The sequence below is a fragment of the Chanodichthys erythropterus genome, chromosome 10 (assembly GCF_024489055.1).
Source record: "Chanodichthys erythropterus isolate Z2021 chromosome 10, ASM2448905v1, whole genome shotgun sequence".
NCBI lineage: Eukaryota > Metazoa > Chordata > Actinopteri > Cypriniformes > Xenocyprididae > Chanodichthys > Chanodichthys erythropterus.
This window is the reverse complement of record NC_090230.1, coordinates 12,505,001-12,522,064: the sequence shown is the minus strand read 5'-3', so window position 1 is coordinate 12,522,064 and position 17,064 is coordinate 12,505,001. Positions and strand designations below refer to the sequence as shown.

At 35.6% G+C, this 17,064-nt stretch overlaps 1 protein-coding gene across 12 annotated transcripts in view; it reads left to right on the top strand.

The window, feature by feature from the left end:
* The window catches only part of patj (PATJ crumbs cell polarity complex component), a 128,723-nt gene that overhangs the window by 44,570 nt on the left and 67,089 nt on the right, over positions 1-17,064 (top strand). For 10 of the 12 annotated variants that reach the window (XM_067396064.1, XM_067396060.1, XM_067396063.1 and 7 more), the window contains 3 exons: positions 373-483; positions 2,670-2,729; positions 9,764-9,890. In XM_067396064.1, the coding sequence (XP_067252165.1) occupies positions 373-483; positions 2,670-2,729; positions 9,764-9,890 (298 nt within the window). The remainder of the gene's footprint in view (positions 1-372; positions 484-2,669; positions 2,730-9,763; positions 9,891-17,064) is intronic. The other 2 variants (XM_067396062.1, XM_067396068.1) reach the window with 1 other exon arrangement.

Genomic DNA, 17,064 nt, shown 5'->3' with positions numbered 1-17,064 from the left:
TATAAAGATTTCTTGCCCCAAAAATGTTTCTTTACTGTTGTTGCTACTGTACCTACTGGACATTATGCAAATGACCTCTTTTATTATTGGTTAACTTCTTTGCGTATAAAAACTAATGGCTTAATTAATTATCATTCAGTTTTCAGCAACTTGACCCTCTCAGATGAACACATGTAAATGTGGGTGGGCATATGTTAATGTGTACATGGTTCTGACATCATGGACTAAATAACCTGTTTTTTGATAAATAATCAAGAAAATCCTGTTTTCAAATGCATGTCCCCTTTAAATCCTCTCTTATCTCTCTCTCTCTCTCTCTCTCTCTCTCCTCCCTCTGTCCTTTGTCCTTTCGTCATCCTCTGTTATAAATAGGTTTCTGGAGTGGATTTGCAGAATGCCAGCCATGAGGAGGCAGTACAGGCTATCAAAGCGGCGCCCAGTCCCGTAGTCTTCATTGTGCAGAGCCTGTGCTCCACTCCACGGGTAAACCTGCCATTTAAAATGCCATCATCTTCTCCTGCCACTGTGCACCTCAGATATGACCCCCCTGTGCACGCCTGAGTGCTTTCATTTATGAAAATGGGGCCAATTCATTTCCAGTTCAACAATAATAATTCCACTCAGTCGCTACTGAAGTCACTGGTAAATGACGCTGCACTCTTGGGCTACTTCCTGCCGCAGCTCTGCTGCTAAAGGTCTAGCACTCTTTCGATTGCTTTGTAGTCCTCTGTATTTTTCCATAATGTGCCTCTATTTTGTAGTAAACATCTGTGTTATCCAAGTTTTGTAACATATGTGTCCTTGACTTTGCATAAGGGGAAAAAAGCACAACAAAAACACATACATGTTGTAGTTGTGGCCACACACATTACTGCTCACCACTGTTGTCGTCATACAGATGTGCATTATTTCCTGTCATCTCTGCTCTTTTGCTGTTAATAAAAATTTAACTGTGCGTCAAAACCTGCCCCAAAATAATTATAATAATAGAATTGCATTTGATAGAACTATACATTTTATTAATATAATTATTTAATATGCATAAATACAATATTATATTTTATATTATAATTAATAACTTAGAATAATATTTAGGTATTGTTATAAAATTATTTTCATGTTAAATAATACAGGTAATAATTCTAATAAATAATCATATGCATTTATGTTTAAGTATTCAAATTACTGAAACTTTTAAACTTCTAAGTAGTTTAAATAGTTTTCTAAATATTGAAATATTGATATTAGATATTGTAATAAAATGATATATATAATTAATATAAATATGTAATATTTATAATATAAATAATATATAAAAAATAATATACTATATATATTTGTAATAATTATTATATTTAATTGTGTATATATTTGATGTTATAATTAACAAAATTTTAATTTTAACATATTCATGTAATAATTATAATAAATCATGTATTTATGCATTTACTACTAGTATAGTTATTAATAGTAATAGGGATTAATATTAACACACATAATATTAATATGTAATATTTATAATGTAATATAAATAATATATAAAATAAGAAAAAAAAAATATATATATATATATATATATATATATATATATATATATATATATATATATATATATATATATATATATATATATATATATTAGTACATGTAATTATCAAATTGTGTATATATTTGATATTACAATTAACAATATAATATTTAGATATGGTAATATTCATGTCATAATTATAATGCATAATCATATGTATTTATGCATTTACTAATAGTATAGGTATTTATAGTAATAGTAATTACTGTTAACACATACACACATGTGAGTATGTATATGTGTGATATCATTTATATATATGTACACACAATGTACATTTTATTTTTTTATTTTTACTCAAAATACTGGAAATTCACAAATATTGCTTATTGACAAAAACTGTTTATTATCCATTGACAAAGTCCTTGATGAAACCTTTTTAAATAGTCTTGTCTAAATCTAATATTTAAATATTGGAAAAGAATTGTATAAATAAAACATGTAATAATTATAATAAATAATTATATGTATTTATTTTTAGTAATTATAAATATACAAAATGCATATGCAATTGAGAATTTTACAAATGTATTTATTATAAAAGTAATGTAATATACGAAGTGGGCAATGTGCATTACTAAAGACCTACTGGATGATTTTTGTATCACAATATTGTGGTCAGAGAGCAGAGTATGTGCCTCTAGCAGATTCCTTATTGAGGATCTGTGTGAATTGAGGGAAGAAGCTCTTCCTGAACCGGTCTGTGTTGACCCTAAGGCTTTTGCACAATCGAGCAGAGCTGTTGTTTCATGCAGTACAACTTAATGATTTTATGACCTTAGCTCAAATGTCCTGCAGGTTGGTACTTCAAGTTTAGCAACCATACAAGCGCAGGATCTTGTGGTGCTATTCTCATGCCATGTGCTAATCCCTCCTGATTGGATGCTTTCAACAGTAATAGCGACACTAACGGGATGTCAAAGATTGATGTCTTCCTCTGTCTGAGATAATTGATTTCATTCTCTCTCAGTCCCAGTCTGGGAACGCACAAATCTCTTGAGCTGATGTGTCCGGGTTTGTTATCTGTAAGGTTGACTTTCTGCGTGTGTGTGTCTGTATATGTGTGTGTGTATGTTCACAGCCTGCTTCGGTGACGGCCTCCAGCATTAAACAGCACAAGGCTAAGAGGAAAGCCGCCCAGGTGAGTTATTGCGCTCTGCACAAGCTCACCTCTGAGTTGTGGCTCTTTCACCTTCAGCTCTGGGATATGGCAAATAGGGCTGTAACAATAAACAATTAATAATAATTAAACAGCAAATCATCATATTAGAATGATTTCTGAAGAATCATGTGACACTAAAGACTTGAGTGATCATGCTGAAAAATTTGCTTTATCACCACAGGAATAAATTACATTTTAATTTATTTTTGATTAAATATATGCAGCCTTGGTGGCCAAAAGAGATTTTAATGATTCCAGACTTTTGACTGGTTTATATAATTTTTTTTTTTTTTTTTTTTGTTCAGAAATATATTTTGTTTGTTTAATATTTTTAATTTATTTGAATCTTGAATATTGAGAATATTATTAAATTTAAATATTATAATTAAATATATTATTTCCAGGTTTAATAAAGCTTTTGAATACCTTTTAGTGTGGTCTCAGACTTCTGGACCATATTTTATATCTGAACACATAATAGGGTGTAACTGTGAATGATATAGGGAGCCCTTACTTGCAAATTACTATAATATTAAAGGTTAAAATTAACAACAGAGCCCAGACTATTAAATTCAGTTGCTATTTATTTTTGGATATAATAATCAACACTTAAATAATGAATTGTATGCATGTAAACTGCACACAAGGCAGTTTTTGCGTTAACTGCTATATCTAATTATAAAAGTTATGTTTTTACTCCAATTTGTTGTTGAAATATAATCATTTACACAGTGTCTTGACATTTATTTAAACATACATTAAATAATCAAGACATGACTAACAGGTGCAGTAAAATATAATGAATATATAGGCTAATATAGTGCATATATTTATTTATCGAAAGATTTCATTTCTGTAGCGCACTAACATGCTGTGGACACTGAATGACTTGCCTGATCTAAATGTAATGCTACGTGACATAGTTTACAAGATGTTTTATTGACGTTTTTCTGCCATTGAAACATTGATTGAGCGATTACACACAGATATGAAACATTTCATTAAGTTGTACAGTATCTTTCAACATACCTTCAGATTTTCATTCATGTGCGTTCTGTAACTAGTAATTGGAAGAGATGATCTCGTTCACTCATGCTCCTCACTGCCACTTGAACTGAACGGCATTTATTGTTTAAACTTTGTGATTAAAATGGACAGTTTGAAAGATGACACTTTGTTTCTTATCGAAAGTAACAAAACACGGAGCTTATTGCAAATTAACAGTGGTTAGGTTACAGTGCTGTATTCATTGTGTACACATCCGAGACACATACCAAAAATTTGTGGGATGAGTATGTGTACCAATAACACATAATATTTGCTGTGTACCATAAAGCTCAAATCAGCAGCATTCACTGCAACCTAGGCATGCAGACTGCTTCTACAAACATTTGTGAAAGAATGGGTTGTTCAGTGAATTCAAGCGTGGTACCGTGATAGGTTGCCACCTGTGCAGTAAGTCCATTCGCGAAATTTACTCACTTCTAAATATTCCATCGTCAACTGTTAGTGGTATCATAACAAAGTGGAAGCAATTGGAAACAACAGCAATTCAGCCATGAAGTGGTAGGCCACGTAAAATCACAGAGCGGGGTCAGCGCATGCTGAGGCACACAGTGCGCAGAAGTAGCCAACTTTCTGCAGTATCAATAGCTACAAAGCTCCAAACTTCATGTGGCCTTCAGATTAGCTCAAGAACAGTGCATAGAGAGCTTCATGGAATGGGTTTCCATGGCCGAGCAGCTGCATCCAGCATACTTGACTTGCTTGACTGCATTGTGCCAAGTGTAAAGTTTGGTGGAGGGGGGGGTTATGGTGTGGGGTTGTTTTTCAGGGGTTGGGCTTGGCCAATTTCAGTGAAAGGAACTCTTAATGTTTCAGCATACCAATACATTTTGGACAATTTCATGCTCCCAACTTTGTGGGAACAGTTTGGGGATGGCCCCTTCCTGTTCCAACATGACTGCGCACCAGTGCACAAAGCAAGTCATGGATGAGTGAGTTTGGTGTGGAAGAATTTGACTGGCCTGCACAGTCCTGACCTCAACCCGATAGAACACCTTTGGGATGAATTAGAGCGGAGACTGCGAGCCAGGCCTTCTCGCCAACATCACTGCCTGACCTCAAAAATGCACTTCTAGAAGAATGGTCAAAAGTTCCCATAAACACACTCCTAAACCTTTTGGAAAGCCTTCCCAGAAGAGTTGAGGTTGTTATAGCTGCAAAGGGTGGGCCAACTCCATATTAAACCCTACGGATTAAGAATGGGATGCCATTAAAGTTCATGTGCACGTAAAGGCAGGCGTCCCAAAATATAAATATATATATATATATCAAATTGAAAGGCAAGGACACAAATATATAATTGGGTCCAACATTTTAGACAAGTGAATGTATTTATTTTGATTTTTATTATCTGATTAAAATAATAATGATATCAGATTAAAAAAATATTTCCAATTTTAATTAAGATTTTGAATTCCTTTTATTGTGGTCTCAGGCTTCTGGACCATATTTTTTTTTTTTATCTGAACACATAATATTAGCTGTCTATGCTAGAGCTCGAAACGGCAGCATTCACGGCAATGATTCTCACTGGATTTGCAGTGTTCTTAATGATCCATTATTATGTTCCCGCTGCCTGTAGTGATCACACTCTGAGTCTCTTTGCAAAGAAGCTGAATGCTGTATTTATTATGTGTCCTTTTCAAGATGTCTTTGTGTCCACTAGTGTAACTGTCTAAGGCTGGTTTCCACTCACATTAAAGCACAAAATATCACTATCTGTTATAACCCTCGCCGCATCCCAGTATCAAGAGAAATAATAAAGGAAAAGAGGACAAATATGCGCAAGCAAACCCATGTTTCTAAGAAATGGTGTCTCTTCCTGGGAGATCTGCAGAAGAATCCCAATTTGAAATCTTCTAGATACCTCTAGTCGCTGTGTTTTGATTAAAACTGTTTTTTTTTTTCTAGCAATTAATTTGAAATTACAGTAATTTGCCTAATTGCTCCTTCAACCATTAGTTTCATTCAGTTCCCGAGGCTACGTGATTATTCACCACAATCAGAATGTGGGGCCCTCTAATTACACCCAGCAAATTTAATTAACTTTTCAGCTCGTATCTGAAGAAAAACTCTTGCTGCATTCCATTTCTGATGTTATGTTCCAAAAAGAAAATGTAAATTTAGATTTGAAAAGGGAACTGCAACAGACTAAATAGAAGAATTAATATTCATAGAATGTTATAAACAAAGATTTTCCCATATATTGTGTGTAAAATTGTTTGTTTGCATACATAGCAAAATTAGCCGAGGCTCCTTATACCTGTATTCACAGCTCTTGCACACATTAGCGGTCTTTCTCCCTCGATATCATTCTTCCATCGTTCATTAGCTATTAATCAGCAGTAAGTGTGGCTCTCAGGAGCAGTGAAACATTATGGCATCCTTCTGTATCACCGCTAATAGCTGATTAATGCTAATAGGTCCGTTAGAGGCGGCTTATGTGAACTACTATAGCTGCAGCTCTTTTGAGAGATGGTTAGCCTTGATTAGACACTGTTGTCACTGATTAAATTTGTTGTTTTGCATGTATGTTCAACATTTTGTCTATTCAACGTATTGTTAAACATACCCCTAACCCTAAAGTCCAAAGTATACTTCGGGCATCCGTGTTCCGTGACGGTTAGCGCACTGTCCGCATGATGTGATTTTCATCATCAGGAGGATCCACGGATCTTCCCCTCTCTGGACATCATGGGTTGAGTTTGACCTAGTCTAGCTTCCACCTCTGTTGATCTAATAGGTGTGGGTAGTGTTAGGGTTTAGACCTTCTAGCTCCAACCATAACACCCAAATTACTTTTTGCACATTTATGTTTATTGCCAGCAGGGGCATTAAAGGATTAGTTCACTTCAGAATTAAAATTTCCTGATAATTTACTCACCCCTATGGCATCCAATGTTTATGTCTGTCTTTTTTCAGTCAAAAAGAAATTAAGGTTTTTGAGGACAACATTCCAGGATTTTGCTCCATATAGTGGACTTCAACATTTACTAATGGTTTCAAGGTCCAGATTGCAGTTTCAGTGCAGCTTCAAAGGGCTCTACACAATCCCTTTCCATCTAGAGCACTTTGAAGCTGCATTGAAACTGCACTTTGGACCTTTAAACTGGGATCCAGTTTCCATTGGTTGAAATTTCAAATGAAGTTGGAAAACACTGTGTTATGATCGCAACGTGATCGAATCCCGGAAGTCCTATAGCTTTAGCCAAGCAGTATGTCATGTTACTCTGTGATCTATGCACTGTCTTATGTTGTGTTTGGGCTTATTCGAGACATGCTAAAAATGCACTTTTTGCATAGCATTGTGCAAAAAGTTACTCCTACAAAATCACCCTACAAATCCCATAACAACACCATAGCAACACTTTCAAAAACCTTCTCAGAACACCCTAGCTACTTTATATCAAAGTATCAACACATCTGTCCACAAGAATGGACCATTGACCAATGAACTCGGGGGTCCAATAAAACCACAATCAGTAAATAGTAGGGATGCACCAATACTAGTATTGTTATAGGGCCCAATACTGCGATTGTGTACTCATACTCCGATAAAATGCTTAAAATGCTCTGATACTAGGGGCGTTACGAGATCTCGTGTCACGAGATTTTTACAGAATACGCACGATCGTGAAAGTGAAAGTAAACGCGGCTCATTCAAACGCGATTTTAATACCCCACATTTGAAAGCGGCTCCCTGATGAATACAAATATCTTATAATATGAAAGCTATTTTAGGCTGGGCAGTGTAGTTGTAAGCATCTCTATAGCTCTGTATCAAAGAAAAATTTGGTCTTATTTACACTTTAAATATTGAGAGTGTGATTATGGTTGCACTTATTGTAAAGTGTTACCATAAAAATGAAAAGTTTTTTTCTTAATCTTATTAAGCACAAACAGTAAGGTTTCATTTGTTAACATTAGTTAATGCACTGTGAACTATCATGAACTAACAGTGAATTACTATTTTTGTTAACTAACATAAACAAAGATTAATAAATACTGTAGCAAATATATTGCTCATTGTTAGTTAATGTTAGTTAGTACATTAATGTTAATAAATCAGACCTCATTGTAAAGTGTTACCATTTTTTATTTATACTGTTTTTATTTCTATGATCAGTTTGTGGAAAGGAGTTCAGTTAGGAGGTCAAAAGTTGTAGAAGCTCATAAATCATGTACAGTAAGGTCTGAAGAGACTGAAATCATACAGAAGAGAAGAAAGTCAGTTGAGTTTGTGGAAAAGCCTTTTACAGTGCTTGAGTATTGTTGTCTTTTACTGCATATGATAATTCATACTCAGAAAGTAGAACTGAAATGACATTCATTACAAGATGATTAGTTAAAACATTTCAAATACACCTGCAGAATATTTATTCTAGTCATGTATTTTGCCATTGAGGATTTCTTAAAAATAGTGTGTAAAAATTTTGTCTCGTCTCGTGAACTCCATCTCAAGTCTCGCCTCGTGAGATACCAGTCTCGTCACACCCCTATCCGATACCAACAACTGATACCACACAGCCTGTACAGTACAGTGCTAGTGACAAAGAAACAACAGGGCAAACAGAGAGCAGAATGGATATATCAGAGAAGGATGTCTATGAATTAAATGTATCAAATTAATAGAACGTTAAATAGATGAAATATTTACACCTATATAGCTGCTGTGCTTGAGCTGATAAGAGAACGCAGAGTGGATTAAGCACGCAGAGGGACAGACGTGTGAACTTGTCGAGCGCACATTCCTTTTTTCACAGACAAGTTTGTAGTTTTCTCGGATATGGCAATAGCACAGAAAGTAAAATGATGAGCATATTACTAACATTAACTGAAAATGAAAAGAGAGAGAGTGCACTTCTGTTTCATGCTCTTGATTGCTGATCGTTCACTCAGCACACATGCGTCATTTGAATTAAACTTAAATTATATGTGCAAGTAAAAACATGACCTGTTACATGATTTATGTATAAAGAGTGGTTCCCTACATTATTACAGGAAGGTGGTACAGTAATCACATGACGTTTTCAAGAATATTTATGTGCACAAACATCCGAAGCGCTCGCCCAGAAAGCTGCCTCTCAGACAGCGCATGAATAGCCTATTAAATCGAGTTCTCTTTCATGTTGTCTTGCAGTTGTACGTACAAATTCACTCAAAATTGTCAAAATGCCTGTATAGGCAAGCATTCTTGTGAAACATAGTTGCATCCCTAATAAATAGTTTGTTGAGAATCTATAGAACAGTGTGAGTTGAAGTGCCTCGTATTGAGATGTTGATGATAACTTCTGCAGTGACTTTCCACATATTTCCTGAGGCTTTTCGCCAACAATGGCAGTTTTACAATACCACTTCTCGTAATAGCCCCTCGCCTAATTTCTACCCGCTTCCATTTACAGCTTTCCTCATGCTCTTATCATCGTTCTCTCTTATTCATGCTTTGTTGGGGTTTCTAAGTGGGTTTGCTCTGCCTTTTGAGGAATAGTTCAAAATTCAAAATTTAATAGAAAAGCTTCATAGAAATAGTGTAAAAGGGATCCATATGACTTATGCACCGTTTTAAAAGTCTTCTGAAGTAGCTTTGTGGGAGAAATGGATGTAAACTGAAGTCATTATTTAAGAACTGAATTAGTCTGATTTGTAAGCAAATCAATGGATGGGTTTTGTGAACTGGATTTAATTGAAAAGATCTGATTCAAAAGAAGGATTCTTTTGTACGCAGCAATACAAAGATGAGTAAATGATGGCAGACTTTTCATTTTTTGGTGAACTATTTCTTTAAAATCATTGCGTCTTTCTCTGTCTACAGTTTTCCCAGCAGCATTCATTCATATTCATCTGTCACTGTTTATTTGTTTGCCTGTGTCCTTTGTAGTGTCTTTCCACAGTGTGCTGCATTAATCTCTATCTCTCTCTCACATACAGTCTCTTCTTTTCTCTTCAAGCAGAAAGCAGGACAGACCAGTGTCCCTCCACCCATGCGCCTCCCCCCGCCTTACAGACCCCCCAGCCAAGTGCAGGAGGAGGAGCAGGAGGAGGAAGAGGAAGAGAGGGAGGAAGAGCAGGCTAAAGGTGAGAGTCTGCTGATCGAGCCAAAACATGCAGCTAAACTGTATGTCCATTTGTCACTGGCTATGTTCGAAATTGCAAACTACCATACTAGTCTACTACTTTACCAGCATATAGTATAAATACCTACATAACCTAATATGTGGCCCTGGAAAACAAAACCAGTCATAAGTCGCACGGGTATATTTGTAGCAATAGTCAACAATTGCATTGAATGGGTCAAAATTATCGATTTTTCTTTTATGCCAAAAATCATTATGATATTATGTAAAGATCATGTTCCATGAAGGTATTTTGTAAGTTTCCTACTGTAAATATGTAAAAAAAAAAAAATAATAATAATAACAATTTTTGTGAGTGGATATGCATTGCTAAGGACTTCATTTGGACAACTTTAAAGGCAATTTTCTCAATATTTATTTATTTATTTATTTATTTATTTATTTATTTATTTATTTTATTTTTTTTGCACCCTCAGATGCCAGATTTTCAAATAGTTGTATCTTGACCAAATATTGTCCTATCCTAACAAAATATACATAAATGGAAAGCTTATTTATCCAGCAATTCAAAATTGGGATAAATTTCAAAATTTCTTGTATAAATTTAAAAAAACGGATCCTTATGACTGGTTTTGTGGTCCAGGGTCACATATTGGGACTGTTATTTGGTATAATTATTGGTATTATTTGGTATAATTATTGGTATAATAATTATTATTATTATTATTATTATTATTATTATTATTAATTATTAATTATGAATTAAAAAGAAAAATTAGAGAATAAATAAAGCTTGAATACATAGATATTTCATTTAATAAAAACATTAATAATAATAATTAATATTTGCTTAAATTGACAGCCCTATCCATTATACGGTTGTACGATAAATTACAAAAAAAATATTTGTAGATGTGTATTCATGGAATACAGTGTGGATTACGGCTGTCAATTTAATGTGTATTGTAGTATACTTAACTATATCAAAATTATTATTTTTATTAGTAGTAGTAGTATTTTTAATATTAAATATTGTATTACGCAATGCAATATATTAAAGATGACATGGGGTAATTTATTTCCATTACGATAACCGGGCCACACCTGCTGAATTGCTGCATGATGAGGTCATGTGACTACTATATACAGTTTGAGCCATTCATCATTGTGCATACATGTATTGCTATTGCGCAATTTACGCTATTATTCTATTACGAACATAGCCAGTGTCTTAGAAAGTGACATGCAGAAACATATTATTAAAAAAAAAAACTGTAGCCATCCCATGAGGCATTCTCATCACAGCATCCCGGTACCAGATCTCATTCCCCCAGACTGAGCTGGCAGACTTTCTCATCGTCACACCGCAGCTCTAATCTCTTTCTACTTTAATGGTCCTCAATATGCTGTACAGGCAGTGCGGCGTCTCCAAATCTCTTTTTCATTCTTGTCCGCCACCGGTCCTTTGACTGGCTCTGTTCCTAGATGCCATCCGGTGAGCACTTCTTGTAAAATCTTGTAGTGTGAAATTGAGTCTGTTTTGAGGTGTGCTATATTTAGGAGATCATGAGTAGGACAGGACCAGTGAGTTTCCAACTGTTTAGGTCCAGTTTAAGTAATATAGTGCTTGAAGATCCAGATTGGAAACTGAAGGGAGGTGGATTTGAACCTTACAGGGGGAAATACTGTACAAGACTTTTCAGTATTGTGCCCATGACTAAGACACGTTAAGTTCAGGTTACACAAGGTTAGGGTTGCCAACCTTCAAGAATAACACAGAATCATTTCATAAGAAAATAGAATTGCTCATTAAATCCATACAGGATGTATTTTGTCAATTCTTTTTTGCATCTTGTTATAAATACTGATACGCTTCAGTATTTATAACAAGATGCAAAAAATAATTGACAAAATACATCCTGCATGGATTTAATGAGCAATTCTATTTTCTTATGGAATGATTCTGTGTTATTCTCAGCTGTTTGGATGCATTTCATTTGAGTTTCGCATGGTGGTGTTAAAGTGTCAATGTTAAAAATGACAGATTAGCATAAAAAAAAACAAGTGGTATGTGTGTATTAGGATATTAAAGGTGCTATAAAAGGTAGATTTTTGCAGTATTACTTGAAACTGTCTTTACTAACTGATAAAAGACTATTTATTAGGTGCACTGAAAGGAATAATATTAATATACATCATCTGTGCACAAGGTAGGGCCTTAAAAACATCAGCCAATCGTTTACGTGCTCATTTCAAAAACTCACTAATAGTCTTTGGTTTCTCAGTCGACGAAAAGATCCTCTTTAGCACCTTTAAAATTAATCTATTTTTGCAACAAAAATGATTAAAAATACAATGCTGCAGGCATAAACTGTGACAGTGTAGCGTTAGCTTCTGTTAGCGTTTAGCTTCTCCGTTTGTGCAACATATTATATCTTCAGTGCATGCAAATTGTTCATAAAGTGATTTTAAATTTAAAAGGCAGCATCTGGAGTATATGAAACATGGAACGTAACCTCTTGCATTAGATAACTTGTTTTTCTTATTGTGTCCACCTCTTGTATAAGCAGCTGCCATTTAGCCAGCAAGGCTAAATGAAAAGTTTGGCAAAATCTACTTCTTAAGCTGTTTACTTGCTAGATAAAGCTCATTATTTCACACATTCTCCACAATTCAGCCAACAATGTGATGGTTAATGCATACAGAGTTGCAGGCATACACTGTGACTGTGTAGCTTTTAGCATTTAGCTTCTCCATTATGTGCAACTTACTGTATCTTCAGTTTATTTGTTCTTATTCAGTGATTTTAAATTATAAGTCAACATCTTAAGTTCTTGAATTAGATATGTTTTTGTTGTCTCAACTTCCCATATGTATATATCCAGCTATCATTTAGCTAGCAAGGCTACATGTAAAGTTTGACAGAGTACTACTTCTTAAGCTGCTGCTTGCTCATTTCTCCACGGTTTGGACAACAATAATGTATTAATATTAAACACTTCTTTGGTCACTTTGGATCAGCTCATTTCTGCCTGTGAAGCTTGTCTTCTGGTGAGTTTCTGGTGTGGTGATTTTGATGTGCGTCACCTTCCCATCTGTCAGTGATAAATTACTTTAGGTTACCTCATCAGTGGCTAAAGCACTTGCTTCTGTCAATCCAATCAAAGAATTTTTGATGGAAGTCAATACTTGAGCTTCACTGAAGGCCTCAACATGCTGAACTGCTTAAGTTAGAGGGGTTTTTCTTTTTCCACTCCAGCGCGTTCAGGGCAACCTAGTCAGCAGTTTGCGTAATCCCTCGACATAAGAAAACGTCTGCTCGTGGATTAAGATAAGAGTAATATTGTGTCGGATTTATTGAATGTTGAATAAATACAATCTAAAAACTTTGCCTAAAACTTGTCGCAATAGGATTATGGGGCATTTGCCTTGCAATGTAGGATGTGCGATAAGACGACCTTTTATGTCGGGATTTGCTGATGTGCATGCATTTTGTATTTTAAATTGCACACTATTACCAAACGGTTATTGCATAACTCACATTTGCTCTCCAGAGAATCTCTGTATGCAATTACGAATATTCTGGCATATTGTATGCTGGACATAGCGCTGCGTCTGCATCAGATGTGTACGTGTTCAAGAATGAATGAATGCCGCCATCTGTTCGCATCTGTGGCGAAGGCAGGGGAGAAGGCTGTCTATTGTTTGAGGTTGAAACAGGGACCTTGAAGCAGCTATTTATCTCAGTTCAGAGCATCAGTCAGCTTGATGAATTTTAAGAGACTCTCAAAATGGTCAATGGAAAAATACAATGAAGCCAAAAGGCACATTTTCTGTTCAGATCCATCTTTGGTAACATCAGTTTTAACAGTTGCCCTGAAGGAATGGTTTTGTTTTGTTTTGTGGTCTGGGGTCCTCTGGTCTTTGTCCATCATCTGGACTTGATGTGTCACACTTGGTGAGGCAGACTAGAAATACTCCCATCTTCCTTTTGGACTCACATCCATGGACTATCTAATACATATTGCATTTTTCGCGGCATTTAGTAGTAGTAGGTCATTGGAAAAAGTTGATGTTTGAGCTCCATTGTGGACTAGACTGAATGCTGATTGTCAAAATCTGGCACAGTGAGACCACGTCCACATAATTTACTGAGCTGAAAAACAGGGGGTGTCTCCAGGGCGTCTTTCCAACTCGGCAGGAAGTATTTCATCATGAGGTGTCTCTGGAGATCATATCTCCCTTTAAAAGTGACTGGGTGAAAGATTCACCATCAGTGTTTAAAGTAGAACACAACAGATCCACTCTCCATTTAATGCAAGTGAATTTCTCAATTTTTTTCCTCTCTCACTCTTGTTGATGAGGTGTTTTATATGATATTTTAATTAAAACAAAAGTGTGAAAATATAGTAGTATTAAAAAAGTGCACAAATTATGCAATTTAAAAGGTTCCTAATACCATTTAGGATGTCTCCTAAAACAGATTTACTTGCATCAAAGTCAAAAAACACTTTCGTTTTCTCATAACATACATTACCCCTTACCACATTTTTTTCAATGATTCTTAAACGACTCGTTGGATGAAACAGTCTCTCTGAATCCCTCCTTTCCGCAAGCCTGCTCTGCTCTGATTAGCCAGATGGGGTTGTGATTGGTCTACTGCTTAGAGCTCCGGAGGCTTCCTAAAGCTCAGCGATTTGTGTACACTGTAAAGACAGTAACAATGCAGTCAATTTTACCATATCAATCCAAGTGCGAATCCAATTGTGAAATATTGGAAGAACTAGTTAATCAACCCAAACCTCCATCGCAAGGACGACTTGAGCAGGACGTTTCCCAGTGATTCGCTACTCAGTTTGACTTTCATTATGAGATGTTGCAACTAATTCCTCACCATCAGCATTAACAAGTGTATGTCCATATACACCCCTCACATTTTTGTAAATATTTTATCTTTTCATGTGACAACGCTGAAGAAATGACACTTTGCTACAATGTAAAGTAGTGAGTGTACAGCTTGTATAACAGTGTAAATTTGCGGTCTCCTCAAAATAACTCAACACACAGCCATTAATGTGTAAACCGCTGGCCACAAAAGTGAGTACACCCCTAAGTGAAAATGTCCAAATTAGGACCAATTAGCCATTTTTTTCTCCACGGTGTCATGTGACTCGTTAGTGTTACAATGTCTCAGGTGTGAATGGGGAGCAGGTGTGTTAAATTTGGTGTTATCGCTCTCACTCTCATACTAGTCACTGGAAGTTCAACATGGCACCTCATGGCAAAGAACTCTCTGAGGATCTGAAAAAAGAATGATTGCTCTACATAAAGATAACGTAGGCTATAAGAAGATTGCCAAGACCCTGAAATTATGGTCTGTGGCTGCATGAGTGCTGCCGGCACTGGGGAACCACAGTTCATTGAGGGAACCATGAATGAGCAGAGCATGATCCCCTCTCTTCAGAGACTGGGCCGCAGGGCAGTATTTCAACATGATAACGACCTCAAACATACCTCCAAGACGACCACTGCCTTGCTAAAGAAGCTGAGGGTAAAGGTGATGGACTGGCCAAGCACGTCTCCAGACCTAAACCCTATTGAGCATCTGTGGGGCATCCTCAAACGGAAGGTGGAGGAGCGCAAGGTCTCTAACATCCACCAGCTATAATATATATATATATAATTCTATCTATCTGTCTACATCTCTATCTCTGTTTGTCCTTCCATCCAGTCTTTTTGAGAAGATGGTGAACAAGATTTTTGAGATTTGAGGGTGAACAAGACCAAAAGCCCTCACCCTGTTGATTTTATCACTAACTCTACTCATGTTTTTCACAATCTCTGATCAATCCAGTATTTCTCCTCTAGTTTGCTTGTGTGCATGTATGAGTGGCCACTGCAGTCACTTCCTCTCCCTGCCTACTGTAATTACTGCTGCATGATTAATAACTCCAGTGATTCCAGGAGTCTGGCAGGCTGTCCGCTTCTCCTGCTGCGTGTATGTTCTCACGCATGCGCACACGTCTCTGTGCGCTGTAGTCTAGTATGCTGTGTGAAGCCTGAGCCGAGTGTGTCAAGGGACGGCACGTCAGTGGTTTAGTACACTGGATTCAAATGGACTGCTGCCAAACAGCAATAACTATACAAGCATCACTGTCAGAGCTGCCGTCATCCCTCTGCACCTCTATGGCTTAATCATGTAATGTCCTGTTCAGAAGAACCTCTCCTGTACTCCTGCCTTTTTTTTTTGGCAGACATTTGACCATGATGACATCACTTCCGGTCAGTAATTAGGAGTTTGAGGCAAAATTCGTAGTTAATAGTGAAGTAATTACTAATAGCTTTACTAATACTTATATATTATAGTGTGTGTGTGTGTGTGTGTGTGTGTGTGTGATATATTTTATTATATATATATATATATATATATATATATATATATATATATATATATAAAATATAAATTCATATAGATTCTTTATTTACTTATTTACATCTGCTGAACCATTTATTTTGAAGAATATCTGTGCTATTTCTATTTTTTGTTCTTTTGATGATTAACTGTCTATAATGGATTGTGTATGTAAAAGAAGGGTTTCAGAATCACCGCCTCAGATTTCATGGAGTTGCTCAAACTGGCCCTGAATATTTCATTGGCTGCTCCAGTTTTCACGTCCAGGAGAAATCAGTCAGCTTCTGAAGTCTGCATAGCATTTTGCCAAATCTATAAATCCTCCATGAGGAAAGTTGGAATCGTGCTCGAGTTTTTTTTTTTTTTACTTTTCTTAAAGTTGATCTGAAAAATTTCACTGTGCAAAAAATGCTTTCAGATCAGTACGCAGATGTTATAGCCTCAAACCACACAAATAAATCTACTCACTGGTTACAGCTTTGCATTTTTATTGACCACTGATAGACACATTTTAGCCAGGCCAATAATTGTATATAATTGGCATCAGCCAATATAATGATATGTTAAATTAATATAATCAAATTAATTAATCAGCATTTTTTATTAATAATAATAAAAATAGTAAGAGTATTTTTTTTTTTCAAATGCTGAAAAAAATAATACAAAAATATATTTATTATTATTATTATTATTATTATTATTATTGCTGCTGCTTTATGTAGACAATATAGACGGATATTAGTCAGCCCAAAAATTCAATATA